This window comes from Cololabis saira, chromosome 1 (assembly GCF_033807715.1).
Source record: "Cololabis saira isolate AMF1-May2022 chromosome 1, fColSai1.1, whole genome shotgun sequence".
In the NCBI taxonomy this organism is placed as follows: domain Eukaryota; kingdom Metazoa; phylum Chordata; class Actinopteri; order Beloniformes; family Belonidae; genus Cololabis; species Cololabis saira.
In genome coordinates this window covers 9,851,822-9,873,454 of record NC_084587.1, presented here as the reverse complement: position 1 = coordinate 9,873,454, position 21,633 = coordinate 9,851,822, and the positions used below count along the sequence as shown (strand labels likewise).

Sequence of the window (21,633 nt, the reverse complement as noted above, 5' to 3'; positions counted from 1 at the left end):
TCCTTCCTTCCTTCCTTCCTTCCTTCCTTCCTTCCTTCCTTCCTTCCTGCCTTCCTTCCTTCCTTCCTTCCTCCTGCTCTCTCCTTCCTTCTCCCCTTCCTCCTTTCTCCCTTCCTTCCTTCTTTCCTTGTTTCCTTCCTTCCTTCCTTCCTTCCTTCCTTCCTTCCTTCCTTCCTTCCTTCCTTCCTTCCTTCCTTCCTTCCTTCCTTCCTTCCTTCCTTCCTTCCTTCCTTCCTTCCTTCCTTCCTTTGACTCGTTTTTAGGCCACGTTTTTTAAGGACAGATTACGAAGCGTCCGATGAAAATGTTCCACATCTGCCTTGCTTTTCTTTCTTTCTCACTCTCGTTTTAAACAAACCCCCCCAGAGCTACAGGTACTAATCCCTGCTGTTGCCGCGGTTACGAGGCCGGCGCTCATTTACCCGTTGCTCTTGTTTGCAGTGCATCCACAGGGACCTGGCGGCCAGAAACGTTCTGCTGACTCACGGCCGGGTGGCAAAGATCTGCGACTTCGGCCTGGCCAGAGACATCACCACCGACGCCAGCTACGTCCTCCGGGGAAATGTGAGTCTGTTCTGGCTCTGCCCCCCCCCCCGGTCTCTAAATCTCTCCCAGGCTTCTCTCTGCTCAGTCACAACTGCCCATTTTAAATATTAATGTGCTGTTCAGATGGGGGCAATTCAGGCGTCCACTAATTATTATTTATAACATGATTAATCCCCAGTCATGACTTCACTCATAAACAATTAAATTAGGCAAAAACCGAAAGCTGTAAACCCTTGGGCTGTCAAATAAGGAGGAAGAGAAGAAGGGAGAAACGAAGGATGGAAGGAAGGAAGGAAGGAAGGAAGGAAGGAAGGAAGGAAGGAAGGAAGGAAGAAGGGAGAAAATAAGGAAGGAAGGAAGGAAGGAAGGAAGGAAGGAAGGAAGGAAGGAAGGAAGGAAGGAAGGAAGGAAGGAAGGAAGGAAGGAAGGGAGAAAAGAGGAAGGAAGAAGGGAGAAAATAAGGAAGGAAGGAAGGAAGGAAGGAAGGAAGGAAGGAAGGAAGGAAGGAAGGAAGGAAGGAAGGAAGGAAGGAAGGAAGGGAGGAAGGAAGGAAGGAAGGGAAAAAAACAAGGAAGGAAGGAAGGAAGAAAGGAAAGGAGAAAAGAGGAAGGGAAGAAGGAAGGAGAGAGCAGGAGGAAAGAAGGAAGGAAGGGAGAAAAGAGGAAGGAAGGAAGGAAGGAAGGAAGGAAGGAAGGAAGGAAGGAAGGAAGGAAGGAAGGAAGGAAGGAAGGAAGGAATGGTAAAAAGAAGGAAGGAAAGAAGGAAGGAAGGAAGGAATGGTAAAAAGAAGGAAGGAAGGAAGGAAAGAAGGAAGGAAGGAAGGAGGGAAGGAGGGAAGGAAGGAAGGAAGGAAGGAAGGAGAGAGCAGGAGGAAAGAAGGAACAGGAGAATTAGGTCATTTTGACCCAAAGACAGTACAAAGATTAACTTCCTCCGTCCTGTAATTTCCCCCCAGGCTCGTCTGCCGGTCAAGTGGATGTCTCCGGAGAGCATCTTCGACTGCGTCTACACCTTCGAGAGCGACGTGTGGTCCTACGGCATCCTGCTGTGGGAGATCTTCTCTCTGGGTAACATTTACAGCTCTGTAGAAATGTTTTTTGTGATATCTGAGCTGATACTTTCATCCAGTCTGACTTGACTGGGGTCTTTGTTCGTGGCTGAGATGCAGAGGTCAAAAGTATTCACATTCATTACTCAGGTAGAAGTATAGATACTAGAGTTTAAAAATACTCCTGTAGAAGTTGAAGTATCAACTCAAGTTTTTTACTCAAGTAAAAGTATAAAAGTACTGGTTTCAAAACTACTTAAAGTATAAAAGTAAAAGTAATGTAAGGGGGAAAAAAGCCATTAAGGACAAAAGCCATTGAAAATGAATGAATCTTAGTATAATGCAAATATATTAAAGAACCATATATGTGTACTATTGAGCATTAACATGTGTTTCAGAGAGCAGGAGATATGATGACTAGTTGCCTATAAGTATTGTAATGGTGCAAAAAGTCCAACTTCAGAGGCATGTTATCATTTATCCTAACCTTTATTGGAATGTACATCCAAGTTTAGTTGCAGGAATCTGAGGGAACGGATGTAAGAACAAAACTGGACAAGAACATCTGAAACAACCACAACCAAATTCACTCTATCCGGATGGAGCAATTTAACTGGATAGTTTTTATTAAAGGCCGAAATGAAATAGAGTAATGAGGCTGTTTTTAAAATGTAAGGAGTAAAAAGTACAGATAATTGCAAGGAGTAAAAGTAAAAAGTCGTCTGAAAAATAATTACTCCAGTGAAGTATAGATAACCAAAATTTCTACTTAAGTAAGGTAACAAAGTATTTTTACTTCGTTACTTCACACCTCTGCTGAGATCACACTCGCTGACGTCACTCAGGAGAGTAGAGTAATGCAGCGTATTGACCGAGGAACCATCACGTGAATCCATTATCCGTTCAAGTGTCTGTGTTCGGTGTCGTTGCAGGAAATAGCCCGTACCCGGGGATGCAGGTGGGCTCGGCCTTTTACAGGATGATTCAACAAGGCCACAGGATGAACAGGCCGGATTTCGCCCCCATCGACATGTGAGTCGTTATGATCCCAGACAAGCTTTAAAATGTGATTTAAAACACTAATTTTTTAATATAATGGCAGCAAAGCCTCTAAAAAAAGGAAAAAAGTTGGAAGTTGGAGTTGCTGACGATAAAAAAAACTGAAAACTAAAGTGTTATTAAAAAGAGGAGCATTGGCAACAAGTCAGCGTTGACTATTTTAGAGTCTCAGAATTGCAACCTCATCAGCTACGGTGCATAATATCATCTAAAGACATCATTAATAAAGTGGAGAAATCTCTGTACGCACGGGTCCTGGCTCAAAAAGGGTCTCCGACAGCACGATTATGCGGTGAAATCGCTTGACCGTGCTCAGCAGTTTTAAATTTCCACCGTGCTCAACAGAAACCGAGATCCACCATCAGCGTTTCTGAGTCCTGATGACGACACGATCCAGAAATGCCGCCACCGCCTCCTGGCCAGAGCTCCTTTCAAATGGGCCGAGGCAAAGTGGAAAACTTTCCTGTGGTCAGATTTAATTGACACGGGAAACCGATGCGCGCTGTATCCCCTGCACCGAAGACGAGAGGGATCGTATGGCTCATCATCAGCGCTGCAGCCGAGCTGCATTAGTGCCTCCACATCTGGACGTAAAACAATCCACACAACGTCGATGTCGGGGAAGGCTTTGCATCTTTCAGCAAGATAACGCTAAACCGCACACTTCATCCATTAGAAATGTTTCGTAGAGGAAGTGTCTGGGTGCGAAACTGGCCTGACTGGACTGGACTTTTCAACAGTTTCAAACATTTTCTTGCCACTCCTGGATTATGGCGATGTTGTTTATACCAACGCCTCTGCTCACTCCTTACAGGACTGTCTCAGAAAACTAGAATATTGTGATAAAGTTCTTTATTTTCTGTAATGCAATTAAAAAAACAAAAATGTCATACATTCTGGATTCATTACAAATCAACTGAAATATTGCAAGCCTTTTATTATTTTAATATTGCTGATTATGGCTTACAGTTTAAGATTAAGATTCCCAGAATATTCTAGTTTTTTGAGATAGGATATTTGAGTTTTCTTAAGCTGTAAGCCATGATCAGCAATATTAAAATAATAAAAGGCTTGCAATATTTCAGTTGATTTGTAATGAATCCAGAATGTATGACATTTTTGTTTTTGTAATTGCATTACAGAAAATCACAATATTCTAATTTTCTGAGACAGTCCTGTACATCTACTGGATGCTGTATCTTTGAGATTCATAACTGGTTGTAAACCCCTCACACATCCCTGGTCCTCACTTTCCATCCGTGGAACCCCCCACTGGTGTCTATCTGTCTATAAATTCATCATTGGACAACTCCCCTCCTATTTGTCCACATACTTGACACAGAAACGGTCTGATCGTAGCCTCCGGTCCCTGGATTACATCTCATTTGCCCCTCAGTCTGTACTGAACTTGGTAAAAAGGCCTGGAACCTGGAACAGAAGCTGAAGCTGTCCAGTTTTATGTCGCTAGCGGACTTCAAATTACTTGTAGGAAGACTGGTGAGACAGTCAGTGGGGGTCTTTAACTAGTTCCTTTTCTACTTAATTTTATTATTATTAATTATCTTGCGTTTCTATTTTGTTTTTGTCTCTTGTACGTTAGTAGTAGTAGTAGTTTATTTGGTCGATCAGTTTCAATTGATACAATACATTGCATTTCATTTCCTTTTGTAGGAAAGAAATAATAAAAAAAAAGAAGTAAGGAATAAACCGACCAAAGGGTGTAGGCTGAAGCCTAAGCTTATTGTGCCTACCCTTTTTAACGTTCAGTTAGTCCAGGGGTCGGCAACCCGCGGCTCGAGAGCCGCATGCGGCTCTTTAGCGCCGCCCTAGTGGCTCCTGGAGCTTTTTCAAAAATGTTTGACTTTTTTTTTCCTTTTTTTTCCTTTTTTCTTTTTTCTTCTTTTATTTGCTTTTTTCTTCTTTTTTCACTTTTTTTTCTTTCTTTTTTTCACTTTTTTTCTTCTTTTTTTTGATTTTTTTCTTCTTTTTTCCACTTTTTTTTCTTCTTTTTTTTGCCTTTTTCTTCTTTTTTTTCTTCTTTTTTTCTCTTTTTTCTTCCTTTTTCTTCCCTTTTTAATCTCAAGATTTCGACTTTTTTTCTCGACATTTCGACTTTTTTCTCGAAATTTTGACTTTTTTGTCGACATTTAAACTTTTTTCTCAACATTTCAACTTTTTTCTCGACATTTCAAATTTTTTTTCAACATTTCGACTTTTTTCTCAGGATTGTACTTCAACATTAATCTCGACATTTCGACTTTTTTCTCGACATTTCGACTTTTTTCTCAACATTTTGACTATTTTCTCGACATTTCGCCTTTTGCCATTTGCCTTCATTCTAAGGCTTATACATACAAGACTTTTCATTTATTGCGGCTCCAGACATATTTGTGTTTTTGGTCCAATATGGCTCTTTCAACATTTTGCGTTGCCGACCCCTGAGTTAGTCTGTAACTTTGTTTTTTGCTGCTGCTTCTACCTGAAACAGGTCTCTCTTGAAAAATTTAGACCCAATGTGGTCTCAATGAGATTTTACCTGCATAAATAAAGGTTAATAAAAGTAAAATAAAAAATGTGCTCCATCACGCAGTAAAGAGACTCCAATCGGACTAAAAATGGGATAAAATGTTCTGTTGGGAATAAACAACAGGGTTTTTTCAGATTTGCAACTCATTGTATTCCATTTTTAGTTTAAACTTAACAGAGTCACAAGGTTTTTTGTTGTATAAAGTGACAACAAAGAATGCATTTAGTGATTATTTTTATTTACAGCTCCTGATTGTTGCTTTACGGCGGCATGTAAGGGCCATTGTCGAATGAAATGAATAGAAGTGATGAATGATTAGGAAAAAACAAACCAACTGCTCCATAAGAAAAGTGTCCAGGAGTTAAACAGATGTTGCTGTAAAGTTCAGAAGAAAGAAATGTGGAGCTCCGGAGCAGCGTGTAGGTGCGAGAACAGCAGCGATTATATCAGATAAACGCTTTCTAATGTGATTAGTGCGGCAGCAGAAAACCACGCGACACATTACACCGCTGCAGCTCCTCACCTTCCCATGATATTCCCTTAATCCCGTATTTGTTCCTATTCTTGGAACCGTGTGTGTTTCATAACTCACCAGTCTTATGAGAACCACATGATCTGTTGGATGAATATGTTCATTTGTGTCTGAATCTCCACCTGCTGATTTCCTTTACAGGAAAAAGTAAAAATACAAAAACATTTTCTTTTTTTATCACTGTTCTGGGTTATGAGGTGAGGTTAGAACCTGAGGGCCGGAACTTCTGACGTGGTCGGAGTTGTTTAATATTAACAAAAGAACTGATAGGCGGGAAAGAAAAAACCTACAACTAGAAAACTAAGGGGAAGGAAGACTCACAGACGGGGGCCGGGAATTTAGATGGATAGGGCCGGGAATCAGAAAAACAGGGCAGAGAATCAGAAAAACAGGGCCGGAAATCAGAAAAACAGGGCCGGAAATCAGAGAAACAGGGCCAGGATTCAGAAAAACAGGGCCATGAATCAGAAAAACAGGGCCGGGAATCGGAAAAACAGGGCTGGAAATCAGAAAAACAAGGCCGGGAATCAGAGAAACGGGGCCGGGAATCAGAAAAACAGGGCCGGGAATCAGAAAAACAGGGCCGGAAATCAGAAAAACAGGGACGGGAATCAGAAAAACAGGGCCGGGAATCAGAGAAAAAGGGCAGAAAATCAGAAAAACAGGGCCAGAAATCAGAAAAACAGGGTGAAGAATCAGAAAAACAGGGCCAGGAATCATAGAGACGAGGCCGGGAATTAGAAAAACCGGGCCGGAAATCAGAGAGACAAGGCCAGGAATCAGAAAAAAAGGGCCAGGAATCAGAAAAAAAGGGCCGGGAATCATAGAGACGAGGCCAGGAATTTCAACAGACAGGAATCAGACCAATGGGGTCCGTAGTCAAACAAATGCAATAGTCTAACGTGATTAATATCCGGCTTTACTTCTTGTTTCCAGGTGTAGAAACTAACCTCTCACCTTTTGCAGGTACGACATGATGCTTTCCTGCTGGAACGACGACCCCTTGAAAAGACCGTCGTTCAGAAAACTGGTGGAGAGAACGGAGCTGCTGCTGTCTGAAAACACCAAGAACGTAAGCAGCCGGCGTTTCCCCATCTCCCTCCCTCCCTCCCTCCCTCCCTCCAACCTATCGCTCACTGTTTCCCTTTCCAAGAAACGCCGACTTGACCAGAGGTGTCAAAAGTATTCACATTCATTACTCAGGTAGAAGTATAGATACTAGAGTTTAAAAATACTCCTGTAGAAGTTGAAGTATCAACTCAAGTTTTTTACTCAGGTAAAAGTATAAAAGTACTGGTTTCAAAACTACTTAAAGTATAAAAGTAAAAGTAATGTAAGGGGGAAAAAAGCCATTAAGGACAAAAGCCATTGAAAATGAATGTATCTTAGTATAATGCAAATATATTAAAGAAGCATATATGTGTACTATTGAGCATTAACATGTGTTTCAGAGAGCAGCAGATATGATGACTAGTTGCCTATAAGTATTGTAATGGTGCAAAAAGTCAAACTTCAGATAGGGCTGGGCGATATATCGAGATTTTAATATATATCGATATATTTTCAAACGCGATATGGTACGAGACAATATCGTTTATATCAATTTAAAAAAAATAAATAAAATACATTTTTTTTTTTTTTTATGATTTTGATATAGCTTATTTTGTAACAAATTGACTTGAATGTTTTATTTGAGATTTGCACAAATGTTTTGTTATTTGCACAACTGTCAACCTCAGTGGAAAAGTCTGCCTGTTACTGTCTACATTGTATTAATTACAGTGTATTTTAATTTAATTGTTATGCAGGAAATAGATATTTGTTTTATTTTATTCAAGAAACATTTTTATTCTATATATGCAGGCAGTTTATTTTATTTCATTTGTTTTATACATTTTGATATTGTGCAGACCTCTGTTAATAAATGTACCTGTGTGACATTTGGCACGAGGCTTTGTATTAAAACTGAGGGTTTGCCTCAGAAAAAAATGAAGCTAACAGAGATGCTATGCTATAATGCTTTGGGGGAAACCCCAATTATGTCACAGAAAAAATATCGATATATATCGAGTATCGCCATTCAGCTAGAAAATATCGAGATATGACTTTTGGTCCATATCGCCCAGCCCTAACTTCAGAGGCATGTTATCATTTATCCTAACCTTTATTGGAATGTACATCCAAGTTTAGTTGCAGGAATCTGAGGGAACGGATGTAAGAACAAAACTGGACAAGAACATCTGAAACAACCACAACCAAATTCACTCTATCCGGATGGAGCAATTTAACTGGATAGTTTTTTTTAAAGGCCAAAATGAAATAGAGTAACAAGGCTGTTTTTAAAATGTAAGGAGTAAAAAGTACAGATAATTGCGTGAAAATGTAAGGAGTAAAAGTAAAAAGTCGTCTGAAAAATTAATTACTCCAGTGAAGTATAGATAACCAAAATTTCTACTTAAAGGAGCCGTCTGTAAGAAATGTCCAAAACTGGTACTGCAGTCACTTTCAAAATATTGTTGAGCGGCGTGTACCCTCCCCCTCCTCCCCCCGACCAGAGGTTGCCAGGTAGGCTGCAGAATGCAGCAGGAACGTAGGCTGCCATGGCTGCGATAATTAGAGCCGAGCTGGCAACCCGGATGCCGAAACAATACTGACTTGGTGATTGGGAGATAGGTGGAGGGTGGAGCTTCAGAAACAATACTGACTTGGTGATTGGGAGATAGGTGGAGGGTGGAGCTTCAGGCCAAAACAAAAAATGACAACATAAACATCAGTTGAGGGCTGCAACTCCTCTTTTTAAACTGGAATATCCTGGCTTGAGTGCTGTTGTCAGTGACATAAGTATTTGAAATTAACATGATTTTTAAATGTCTGTTGACATATCGGGGTCATTTTATGATTCGTTCTATTATTGCTCTTACATACAGCTCCTTTAAGTAAGCTAACAAAGTATTTGTACTTCGTTACTTGACACCTCTGCTGAAATCTGCTCTTCCTCAGGTGTACCTGACGCTCAGCGACGGCCCCGGCGCCCCGGAGCAGCAGAGGGCGCCGTCGCGGCGGCTGAGCTCCGTGTGCAGCACGACGGCCCCCACCCAGCCGCTGCTGCAGCACACGGCCGACGTCTTCCAGGACTACGTCTGACGCAGCGCTGCAACACATGTACATACCCCCCCCAAACCCCCCCACCGGCCTCGCTGTTCACCCTCACCCCCACTCCGGACTGGATATCCATTCAAACTGACTCCCACATGCTGGCACTCCTGCTTCCTCTCTCTCTCTCTCACACACACACACACACACACACACACACACACACACACACACACACACACACACACACACACACACACACACACACACACACACACACACACACACACACACACACACACACACACACACACACACACACACACACACACTGTATATATATATATACCAGTCAGCAGTGGCTTTCAGCTACTTCGGTGTATTGATCTTCATTGTAGGTATTTCAGGTGCACGTCCAACTCCTGCACTAATATCCATCAGATACATCGAGCCTTCAGCAACGAGGAGAGTTTTCTGGCTCCGATTCAGACCTCGATTACGCCTTTGAGATGCTTTTATGAAAACAAAGGCTGCAGGAGCAGATGAGGCGTGCCGCATTTGTTTTTCCTATTCTGCTGGAACGGTTTTTGACATTTTGAGAGATTTACATTTGTCTTGTTGAGAATTACAGGACTGTCTCAGAAAATTAGAATATTGTGATTTTCTGTAATGCAATTACAAAAACGTCATACATTCTGGATTCATTACAAATCAACTGAAATATTGCAAGCCTTTTATTATTTTAATATTGCTGATTATGGCTTACAGTTTAAGAAAACTCAAATATCCTATCTAAAAAAATTAGAATATTCTGGGAATCTTAATCTTAAACTGTAAGCCATAATCAGCAATATTAAAATAATAAAAGACTTGCAATATTTCAGTTGATTTGTAATGAATCCAGAATGTATGACATTTTTGTTTTTTTAATTGCATTACAGAAAATAAAGAACTTTATCACAATATTCTAATTTTCTGAGACAGTCCTGTATACCAGTCAGCAGTGGCTTTCAGCTACTTTGGTGTATTGATCTTCATTGTAGGTATTTCAGGTGCAACGTCCAACTCCTGCACTAATATCCATCAGAAACATCGAGCCTTCGGCGGCGAGGAGAGTTTTCTGGCTCAGACCTCGATTACGCCTTGAGATGCTTTTATGAAAACAAAGGCTGCAGGAGCAGATGAGGCGTGCCGATGCAGCGACGACGTTTCTGCGTCGCATTTGTTTTTCCTATTCTGCTGGATCGGTTTTTGACATTTTGAGAGATTTACATTTGTCTTGTTGAGAATTATATAAGAAGCAAATAATAATAAGAAAAAAAAAATCCCAACATGTCTTAAGGTAGTCGTTGTCACTGTTTTTTTGGGTTCTTTGATCAAAGTTATCTTGTCTTGGAAGAGAAACGATGAGCCGGCATGCGAGCAGTGATTCTGAATAAAAATAAAGCAAAGCCGTACGTAACATACATACCAATCCACACCTGTGCGTCGTAGCTTTGAATACTGTGACTAACTGCTGTATTCCTGTACGTAACTTTACTCTGCTGAGAGAAAACCACTGAGGCCAGGGGTTTATAACTGATCGTGTGCTTTGTATTGTCAAGGATGTATGCAATGTAAATACCATAGATATGTGCCTTTAGATCTGTTTTTTTTAAATATTGAATGCGTTTGTTTGTGACAGTGATGAGGGTGGACAGAAGAGAGAATAATCTGCCCTCTGGTTTTGAGGTTCTTGCAGTTTTGATACAGTTGGTTGAATTGTAATAATAAAGTACCTGTGATGGTGGAACTGAGTGGAAAGTGTCTGTGAATGATTAAAAAAGAAAAGATAAGTGCCTACAAAAAAGAAGAAGGAGAAAGAAAAAAAAATAGATAGAAGAGTGGTATTTTTGTTTGTTTCTTTGTTATAAATATGTGTATAGATCAGGGGTCGGCAACCCAAACTGTTGAAAGAGCCATATTGGACCAAAAACACAAAAAACAAATATGTCTGGAGCCGCAAAAAATGTAAAGTCTTGTATAATCCTTAGAATGAAGGCAACACATGCTGCATGTTTCTATATTAGTTAGAACTGAGGGAGGATTTTTTTTTCATTATGCACTTCAAGAAAAAAGTCGAAATGTTGAGAAAAAAGTAGAAATGTTGAGAAAAAAGTTGAAATGTCGAGGAAATAGTCAAAATTTCTTGAAAATAGTTGAAATGTCGAGATTAAAAAGGAAAGGAAAAAGGAAGAAAAAAGAAGGAAAAAAAGAGAAAAAAGAGGAAAAAAGGGAAAAAAGAAGAAAAGAAGGGAAAAAAGGAGAAAAAAAAGGTCAAACATTTTTGAAAAAGCTCCAGGAGCCACTAGGGCGGCGCTAAAGAGCCACACACTCTAGAGCGGCGGGTTGCCGACCCCTGTTATAGATAGATTGGTGTTCAGTAAGTCAACGTAATTGTATTAACAGCGAGGGGCAGGTATCATAAGTTTTCTTCTTCCTGCTCCTTTTCTTTCGCGGTGATAATGTGTACTTCATGGAATTTTGTACAACATTATTAATGGAATAAATGAAATGAAATGAAATGATTGCTGGAGATCCGGACATGATGGCAGCAGAGGGGGGTCGTGCTTAATATTTGCAACTGTTTTTATTTTCAAATTGACCAAGAGGGGATGGGGGGATTATAATTGCAAACATTTTTGCTTCAAAATATTGATTATTATTATTACATTTGACTTTGGGGTAGATAAAAGGAGCACAGTTCAAGAGCAGAAGACGGGATATACATACATACATACATACAGTACAGGTAAGCATAGCACCATTTTACACTGAATACTGGTGTTCTTAGCTTTGTGTATGTGTACAGTATACTAGAACTAGACTCTTCAGAACAAAACCGTGGTAGAAAAGTGATTGGTGTATCCGTGTGGGAGGGCAGGGAGGAGGCCGTCCCATTTCAATGAACCAAGACTTGCAGTTTCATCAGCTTTTTGAACCCTTTCCGCCCCCCAAGCCCGTTATCAAACATGCACACCAAAACTGCAAAAACTGGACTTTTTGTAAAGACATAATTAAAAATAGCTAAAAATGCAGAACCTGTAAGAAAACAAAGTCGTAAATGTGAATGAGAACGATTTTCTTGCAGACCCTTCCTTTTTTCTTCATAACGAAACCAGTCAAAATGTTCTCCATAACGAACAGTTTCAACATCCATGAATGTCTTTTTAACACCTTTACATTCTTTGGGCTGGGTATCAGTGCTGCGAAGCATAAACATCTCAGCTTTTGAAGGGGATACCTCGAGTACAAGCTACCCCGTAAAGTTTGTACACTTGCCATAAGATGGATAAAAGACGATTCATCCAAAAAAAAACAAAAAAAAACACCATTAACGGGATATGCCAACTACTTGAGAATTTTCTTATTTGCCATTGAATCCAGTTATGTACACCATTCTCCTTTGTGCATCCAATGACCCAATCTAAGTTTAGCATATTGGGAGTGGATTGCTTCACCTAACATAGGTGACAAAAATAAATCCAAGTATTCTTTGTTTAAATGTTATGACAGTACATTTACTTTATGTGACAATAACTATGTAAAATGAGACAAAGCAATCTAAACAAATGCATAAAAGGAACTATATTTTGGTGGAGCATTACTACTTCTTCTGGGTAGTGAATGCCTCGATCAGCAGTGTTGCTAAGCAACGCGCCATCATAGTTTTAGCCAGTTATACAGTACAGACCAAAAGTTTGGACACCATGTTTTTGACTGAGAAGGTGTGCCCAAATTTTTGGTCTGTACCAGAGGTCGGCAACCCAAAATGTTGAAAGAGCCATATTGGACCAAAAACACAAAAAACAAATATGTCTGGAGCCGCAAAAAATGAAAAGTCTTGTATGTATAAGCCTTAGAATGAAGACAACACATGCTGCATGTATCTATATTAGTTATAACTGGGGGAAGATTTATTTTTTCATTATGCACTTCGAGGAAAAGTCGAAATGTTGAGGAAAAAAGTCGAAATGTCGAGATTTATGTTCAAGTACAATCTCGAGAAAAAAGTCAAAATGTTGAGAAAAAAGTCAAAATGTTGAGAAAAAAGTCAAAATTTTGAGAAAAAAGTCAGAATGTCGAGATTAATGTTCAAGTACAATCTCGAGAAAAAAGTCAAAATTTTGAGAAAAAAGTCAAAATGTTGAGAAAAAAGTCAAAATTTTGAGAAAAAAGTCGAAATGTAGAGAAAAAAGTTGAAATTTTGAGATTAAAAAGGAAAGGAAAAAGAAAAAAAAGAAAAAGAGAAAAAAAAAGAAAAAGAGAAAAAAAGAAAAAAAAGAGAAAAAAAAGAAAAAGGAAAAAAAAGGCCAAACATTTTTGAAAAAGCTCCAGGAGCCACTAGGGCGGCGCTAAAGAGCTAAAGCTCTAGAGCCGCGGGTTGCCGACCCCTGGTCTGTACTGTACGTCATCGTCCAGAATAAAGCTCCACATATAGAACTGGTCGTAAGATTGTCGTCTCATTTTAAAAAACGTCTCCACACAAGATTAATACACAATTAACAAATAACTGAAAATAAAAACATCTGTGAAGTTTTTAGTTTATTCTGTCATGAGACAAAGCTCGACTATCAGGAGTCTAGTCAGACTGGGTCATCCGATGCACAATTGTGTCCTTTTTATCAAACTTTTACATCTAAAATCCCCAAAATGTTGGCGTATCCCTTTAAAATGATCCACTACTTAGTCGTATTTTAGCCTACATTTTAGTTTTTCTCAAAGGGTTAGTATTAAGAGAGCTGACTGGTGTTTATTGCGTTACTGTAATAGGTGGTTTATGAATCTGTCTGGTCGACAAGAACAACAGTCCCCGTCTTCTTCAACCACTACTCTGCATGGCCTAATAACATCTCTAGCTTTTTCAGTCACACATCTCGTTTTCCATATGAAAATATAAAGGGTTACAGTGACAGTTACCATGCACACGCAGCCTCTCCTACACACACATGTATTTAACTTCCCGCAACACAAGACTCGCACATCATTTAGTCCAACCGGAGTGGACGTTTCTCGAAAAATTACTTCTTTATACTGCAACGCAAGAACTGATTGGCTATCGCCAGGGGAAACCAATACTGACCCCCGAGTGATACAAGAAGTAGGATCAAGGAAAGGAGATGGTACATTCACACAAGCAACACCCACGCTGCGCCTCGCTTCCCACACTCAGACTAAACAACACATTCACAAAAAAGCTCCTTTGCCAACTGTTGCTCTCCTTCAATCCAAGGCTTTTCTTCTTCTTCTTTTTTTTTTTTCTCCGTTTGATATGGCTTATCACTGTAGTACGCGGGACTGAGCCAAGATCCAATTCTGTCTTTATAAAGATGGACCTGGGCCCAGTCCTGGTTTCAACTGCTGTTTGGGAACTGAGACAAGTGAAGTTGAACTGCATGAGAGTTTCTGAGTCCTGGGAAAAGACAGAAGGATGAAACACTGATGAACCAGTAGACCATGAGACGGGCAGTAGGAAACCACTTTAAAAGTCTTTAAAAGTCCAATCAGGACGAAAGCAGGAGGGTTTTCATTAGTATTTGATTCACTATAGTTCAACAATCCCCTTCAAATTTGAAGAAAACAGTATTTATACTCCTCTCCGTGGAGTTCGTGGAGTTCCCCCCCTGAAATCTTGGATTTCTAGGAGGATACAAAAGTAGTTTGTTTTTCGTTTAACCCTTCTGTTGTCCTCGGGTCAAAATGACCAAAATGACTGTGTTAAAAAAAACAAAAAAACGTAAATCGTTTAATCGATTTTTTAACTTGAAATTTAACTTCCCCAGCTAGGGCAAGTAAGAGGAAGAGATGTCAATTCTGCCCTCAAAAGAAGGAATATACTGTGTGCTGCAGGTGTAATAAATAACTGCAAAAGGCTGCGCACTTGCATACTGCCCTATACGTGCTAATTAGTTGAATGGGATGTTATATTTCATATTATACATTATCAAAAATTGTTCAGTGGAGAAAAAAAAGGAAACTGAGTCATTGGGATGAATAAAAAATGCATTCAAAACTCCCTTTTTGCACATTTCTTTCTTTACCTATAGAAGTAAAGACGATGAAAAAGAGGGAAAACTTAAGCATTCACACATTTTGTGATGAAGCAAGATGAAATTTGGTATTTAAAAGTCAATTAAGCTGCTTATAATGGGGGTTTACTGAAAACTGGTCATTTTGACCCAGAGGACACGGGGTTTATTCCGAAAATGAGGACAACAGGAGGGTAAAAACCTGCATCAATTTTATCGTTTTTCCCCTGGTCTTCGCAGCATCACCGTCTAATCCTTCCTGGTCTGTTTACAGACTGAGGCAGAAGCGAAAAAACGTTCCACATTCCTGAGAGAACAAGTACCGTCCGGCAACTTCAAACCCTTTACTAAGTCAAATACTTTACGACACAAGGGGCCACGCACGCGCACACACACACACGCACGCACGCACACACACACACACTCAGATACACACACGCACAAGCTTGCTCATGCACACGAGGATTGTATTCTCAACACGCGTTAGCTCACAGAACCACACCACGGATTACAAACAACTAGGTCTGACAGTGACTTACTGTACACAACCAAATCAAGTGCTTAAGTTTTCAGTTTGAGGATATACTGTTTGTTACGTATAGGGCTCTCCAACTGTTAAAAAATAATCCCTACTATATACACACGCTCTAATGTTTGAGGGGTAATAATATCTTGTTGGAAAATATATATATTTATATATATATGCTTTGAATAGTTTGTTTGAAATAAAAAAACAAAAAAACAAAAGAAAAACATAATTCACTGTTGTTGGCACTTGGAATCACTAAACCCGTTACACGTACAGTAATCATCCTGCAAATAATCCAGTTAAACTGTCATCTAGTTTCTTTTCAAACATAGTTTTTCTAATTACAAAGTTAAACGATCTGTTATTGTCTTAGAGACACAGTGTTTCAAAGCAACATCCACAAAAAACACCCAAGCCCGACCAATATATACTTTTTTTCTTTTTTAAAACACACCGACAAATCTTTAAAGCCTCATTCTGGACATTTCTTTTTCTTCTTTTTTTTTTTGTTTAAGAGGAGGGGGAGGGGGGTCTTCGAGAGCATGTCATCGCTCTTAAAACACTTAAAAGTAAAAAGTCATCTTTCAAAAGCGACTAATAAAAGCTTACACAGTTACTCTTTTCCATGCAGTCATATAAAATACTACATTTCTGTTTTCTGTTAGGCTATACTTGGATATTTACAAGTTTGTTTGTTTTTTTATCATACAGTAAATCTGTACATGGTCAGTCCACTTTGTGACACCCTTGAAAAGAGTCTGCCGTTACTATTGTGATCTCTTTTTTTATTCCAGGTCTCCACGGAGACCGGATCTCCATCACAACTCTGCATCCGGTGAGAGGAGGTGGGATTTCATCCCTCCGTTTTACCATGACGACGGTCTTTGGCGAGTTCCTCGTTGGACTCGCTGATTTTCCTCTTTCCTATGATTCATTTCTTTTAGACAGAAAAATTGAGGAGAAGAGGGTTGGGGCAACTTGTTTTTTGTTGGGTTTTTTTTGCGGAAAAGGGACGTTTGTGGCAGCCGCGCGACCGAAACAAACGTACGCAGCATCTGCTTTAAGAGGTTTCCGTTCAGCAGCTCCTCCTGGCGTTGTTTCCCCCCCAGGCTTCATTGCGGGTGGTTGCTCACGCTGTCAGTCCTGTGTGACGACGAGGATTTCTGCTGTTTCTGGGTCTGGGGTTTGAGCTGGTGCCTCTGGTGATGAGATTGTTGCTGCTGCTGCTGTTGCCGTTGATGTTGCTGCTGTTGTTGCTGCTGTTGCTGCGACGGTTGTTGTTGTGATTGTTGCTGCTGCGGCTGTTGTTGCTGCTGTTGTTGTTGCTGTTGTTGCTGTTGTTGTTGCTGCTGCTGCTGCTGCTGCTGCTGCGGGTGCGTCGCCTGGGTGAAAGCTCCTTGTTGCTGGAGTGGGAAAGCTGCCTGCAGAATCAGCTGGGTGGATTGGTTACCGTGGAGAAGACGTGTGCCCTGACAGCAAAACAATGCAGTTGTTTTAGAGAATGAAGCCACTACTGTATTACACCGTTGCCTAACTGCATGCCACGCGAGCGAGCGTCAGCGACAAAAACAATTCCATTGCTTTATTTTCTATTGGACTGTCCTAACTGGCCGCAAGCGACGCAGCGCGACGTTTTGAGCTGGACTTTTGTTGGACGACCTGCTTCTATTTTCTTCCTGTCGCTCGCGTTAAAAGCCGGTTGAAAGCGCTGTAGGAAACCGTCATTTCAATACAAGATCCTCAATAAAGTGGCAGCTGGCTGGAGGGAGATCGCCAGGGAGCTGGAAGGTTCTGATAAGATAATAAGATATAATAATAATAATAAGATAATATATAATGATAATAATATAATAATAGGATAATATTTCTTTCTGCCACTTTATTGAGGTTTTTGTAGTGAAATGAGGAGGTATCATAGAGATTCCTACAGCGCTTTCAACCGGCTTTCAACGCGAGTGACAGGAAGAAAATAGAAGAACATTTAAATATCACAATATCAAACTTGTTTTCTGTTTAGAAAGTACAAACGTAGGAAGATTACAAGTACTCACCCATCTTTCACTTGTCTCTTTACTCTTTTAGGAGTTATTTTAGGAGTTTCTTTCAGGAGCGCACGGGCAGGTGAATAAAGGCTGATTTATGGTTCCGCGTAAAATCGACGGCGTAGCCTACGGTGTAGGGTACGCGGGGACGCGCACCGTTAGGCGCGTGTCTCCGACTAGCCTATGCCGTAGGGTCTGCGTTGGTGTAACGCGGAACCATAAATCAGCCTTTTAAAAAGCGAGTTTCATCTGTCAATCAAAATAACGTGGGGGCTCATAACGCGTTCAGTGTGGACAGAGAGCGTCCGATGCCACGCAGTGCGACGCGACAGTCGGACGCTCGCGTGCAGTTAGGACAGGCTGTTAGAGATGTCCCGGTCCGATCACGTTGTTTCAGACTTGAACGAAATGGGACGTTGCCTCCCGATCAGGGATCAGATATATATTTTATTCTCATTATTTTGATCAGCGCATCAATCAGACGATGGAAAAAATGCTTAATGACTGGTGTATCAACAAGCAACGGGACTAATGAAGATGTTAGCTAAGTTACAACGGTGACTGAAAACAGAACGAAGCTGGCGTCTGTGACTGCGTTTACATGCAGTCAATAACCCTTTTAAAACCGGAATATTAGCAATAACCCGAATTTTGACTCGATGTAAACGTAGTCTGTGTCGTCTTCCTAAGCTGAGTGTGATGGACACCCTGCTACCGCGAGGAAGATTGTAGGTCACTTTAAACACAAACATTTTATCCTTTAAGCCAGAAAAGGACAGTAAGAAAGACTACAGTCTAAAAAGCACATTACTGGCCTTACTTTATGACCCTGTGGCACTTTTATTTCCTTATTTGTTTACGTGCCTGCTGGGTATTTTAAGTTGAGCTGCTGTTTTTATTTAATTCAAATTTGCACTATTTCTACTAGTTAATAGTTGTACTATTATTACTTGATCGTTCAGGCGACTTCAAAGAGAAGTGCTGAATAGAATATAAATGGGGGACAAACCGGATCTGTTTACTTTGCATTTGTTCATTTTTTTAACGTGTTACTAAAGTATCAGATCGGGACTCGGTATCGGCAGATACTCAAAATCAAATGACTCGGATCGGGGCCAAAAACCTGATCGGGACATCCCTATATTAAAACATTCCTGAAGCTTATGTATCCTCGCAAGTATTTAAGACAACAATTGAAATATTTCCTAGTCATCTACTTCAATTATGGACAGATTGTGCCCTCTCCTGGTACCTGGAGGAATTGCTGCTGCTGCTGCTGCCCCTGCTGGCTGCTCTGCGCCACCACAGCCGTCTGGTTCTGGCCGTCAGGCTGGCACTGGGCTTGCTGGGCGGGTTGCAGAGTCAGGGTCTGTGTCTGCCCCCCCTGCTGGAGGAAAACAGAGGGATAGAGTCACAGAAAAGAATAAAGAGCAATAAAAATGTTTTCAACGTGACTTCTGTTTGAAGTTTGAAGTTTGTTTGTTTCTCATTCTTCTAGAGATGTATGACCAAATTTTTCCCACTAATGAATTTTAACCCTTTACAGGGAAAATTACCATATTTGGTCACTTTTAGTAGAACTATGATTATTACAAAAAAAGTTACAAAGTTAACAAAGGTCCTTCAATATTTTCCAATAATCCTGTATAAAATACTAGGAATTTTTAAATTTTAAGTATTCTATTGACTGCTGAATAAATGGTTAAGGGTTAAAATTAGTGTTGTCCCGATCGATTGGGCCCGATCACGGCATTTTCAGAACATCGGTATCGACCAAAAAAGTATCGGGACATACCTAGTTATTAATGTTTTTAATATATATTAAATCGTTTTATATATTGTTGCATTTAACGTCACTTCCGGCCGGAATTGACGGTAAGCGAAACTACCATGGTTTATATGTTTGAATTGTGAAATTTGATATACTGTATCAGGAGCCCAAAAAAGTGATCAGATCGGGAAAAATCGGGATTCGGCAGATACTCAAACTCAATTGATCGGGAGCTAAAAAAACCTGATCGGGACAACCCTACTTACTATGATTATTACAAAAAAAGTTACAAAGTTAACAAAGTTCCTTCAATATTTTCCAATAATCCTGAATAAAATACTAGGAATTTTTAAATTTTATGTATTTTATTTTACTGCTGAATAAATGGTTAAAGGAGCCGTCTGTAAGAAATGTCCAAAACTGGTACTGCAGTCACTTTCAAAATATTGTTGAGCGGCGTGTACCCTCCCCCTCCTCCCCCCGACCAGAGGTTGCCAGGTAGGCTGCAGAATGCAGCAGGAACGTAGGCTGCCATGGCTGCGATAATTAGAGCCGAGCTGGCAACCCGGATGCCGAAACAATACTGACTTGGTGATTGGGAGATAGGTGGAGGGTGGAGCTTCAGAAACAATACTGACTTGGTGATTGGGAGATAGGTGGAGGGTGGAGCTTCAGGCCAAAACAAAAAATGACAACATAAACATCAGTTGAGGGCTGCAACTCCTCTTTTTAAACTGGAATATCCTGGCTTGAGTGCTGTTGTCAGTGACATAAGTATTTGAAATGAACATGATTTTTAAATGTCTGTTGACATATCAGGGTCATTTTATGATTCGTTTTATTATTGCTCTTACATACAGCTCCTTTAAGGGTTCAAATGTCAGCTTTGGTGTGACATGTTTGGCCAGGGGAATCAAAGACCTGCGTGGACAGCACAGGCCAGACGGAGAACCAATCCGCTCCCGTGACTGCTCATACCTGCTGACCGCCGAAGGGGTTGTACGCCGTCACCACCTGCCCCATGAACATGGAGGTGGGAACCATCACTGCCCCGCACGGATGCATCGGAGCCGTCACCAGCTTGGTCACCAGCTGCTGCCCTGCTGGAAATCTGCAAAGAAGGGATTGAGGGAGAAAAGGAAAGAAATTAGCAGAAATATTGCGTTTGTGTGCATGTACAGTAGGGCTGAAATGATTCCTTGAATAATTTGAGTAATTCGATTACAAAAAATAATCGAGGAATTTTCTCTGGCTCGAGGAATCGTTTCATTTTGCAGCTCAAAGCAGGTATTTCGCTCGGACTACGTTTAATGCAGCACAACGCGCTGACGCCACGCACGTAAAGGTAGAAGAAAGAGGCGGTGGACATGTTTGGTTTTTGTAACATGCCATGCTCAGGCAATGAGTCTGCAATGGCCCAGACGGAGACACATGTAGCTCAGTGCTTAACTTTTATTTTTAATCCACTCTATATTCTTCTGGTCCGTTCTCCTATATGTTCCCCCTCTAACCCGGTACATACATAGGTTCCTCTAAACATCTGTTCCCGCTACAGTTTTAATTAAAAGAAAATGTGCTCCAACACAGCAGGTCTCATAATTTTATTTTGAACACTGCCAAAACTCTAAATCTTATAAAGACTTTAACGTAAAACTTAACTAGAACTTAAAATCAGCTTGACACAAATGAAAGTTCAATTGAAACATGTGGGAAAGACCTAAACTTTTAAGTGATGTGTGTTATCAGGTGTAATGGCATTTTTAGGTTAGAAATAAGAACATTTCTTGGTAAGATCCTTAGTTTTTGGAGTGAAGGCAGTGAATTAGGTCAACTGGTGTAAGCTCAGGGTTTTTAAATGCACAGCCATGAACCTACTGGATTATATAATTATATTTACCGCATTTTCTGGACTATGAGCCGCACCTGCATACAATCCACATGAGCTCTATTTTTTTTAAAAATAATTAAAAAAAAGATATACAAGCCGCAGATATTTATGTTGTTAGATTAGATATTTACTACCTGTAAAGAAGGATTTTGAACTGTAAATGATGTACATGTTTGTACCTAAATAGATCCTTTCCTAACAGTGTGTTTTAACACGGCAGCAACTTTGCTGATTAAAACGGGACAGAACCAAGAGAAAATAACCGGTATTTATTTATCTATTTATCTGTTTGAAATCTGCTTCTACCTACTTCTATCTGCTAAAGAAGAAGTAGTGTATTCTTCTTTGCATTTACTTTGTCTTAGTTTTGATTCTAATTCCAGTTAAAGCGCCCCGAGCGGTGGAAGAAAAATCCACAGAATAGCCGCACCTTTGTATAAGACGCATGGTTGAAAACCTATGAAAAAAGTAGCGGCTTATAGTCCAGAAAATACGGTAGTCTTAGTAATGTCAATTAACATCTAACATCT

General features: G+C 40.3%; 2 protein-coding genes across 6 annotated transcripts in view; one reads left to right on the top strand and one right to left on the bottom strand.

Moving 5' to 3' along the window:
- kitb (KIT proto-oncogene, receptor tyrosine kinase b) overlaps positions 1-10,601 on the top strand; it is a 58,632-nt gene extending 48,031 nt beyond the window's left edge. The window contains exons 17-22 of one of the 2 annotated variants that reach the window (XR_009783846.1): positions 442-564; positions 1,502-1,613; positions 2,527-2,626; positions 6,679-6,784; positions 8,713-9,212; positions 9,858-10,601. Coding sequence is in view for 1 of the 2 variants with exons in the window: in XM_061736090.1 (XP_061592074.1) it covers positions 442-564; positions 1,502-1,613; positions 2,527-2,626; positions 6,679-6,784; positions 8,713-8,856 (585 nt within the window). In the remaining variant the exon portion in view is untranslated. Of the gene's footprint in view, positions 1-441; positions 565-1,501; positions 1,614-2,526; positions 2,627-6,678; positions 6,785-8,712; positions 9,530-9,857 lie in introns of those variants that run through there. The other variant, XM_061736090.1, reaches the window with a different exon arrangement.
- Positions 10,602-11,415: 814 nt separating this feature from the next.
- clockb (clock circadian regulator b) overlaps positions 11,416-21,633 on the bottom strand; it is a 57,913-nt gene continuing 47,695 nt past the window's right edge. For 2 of the 4 annotated variants that reach the window (XM_061735696.1, XM_061735873.1), the window contains exons 22-24: positions 20,194-20,326; positions 18,697-18,831; positions 11,416-16,871 (exon numbers count right to left, since the gene is read on the bottom strand). In XM_061735696.1, the coding sequence (XP_061591680.1) occupies positions 16,515-16,871; positions 18,697-18,831; positions 20,194-20,326 (625 nt within the window). In that variant the 3' untranslated portion in view covers positions 11,416-16,514. The remainder of the gene's footprint in view (positions 16,872-18,696; positions 18,832-20,193; positions 20,327-21,633) is intronic. The other 2 variants (XM_061735786.1, XM_061735961.1) reach the window with 1 other exon arrangement.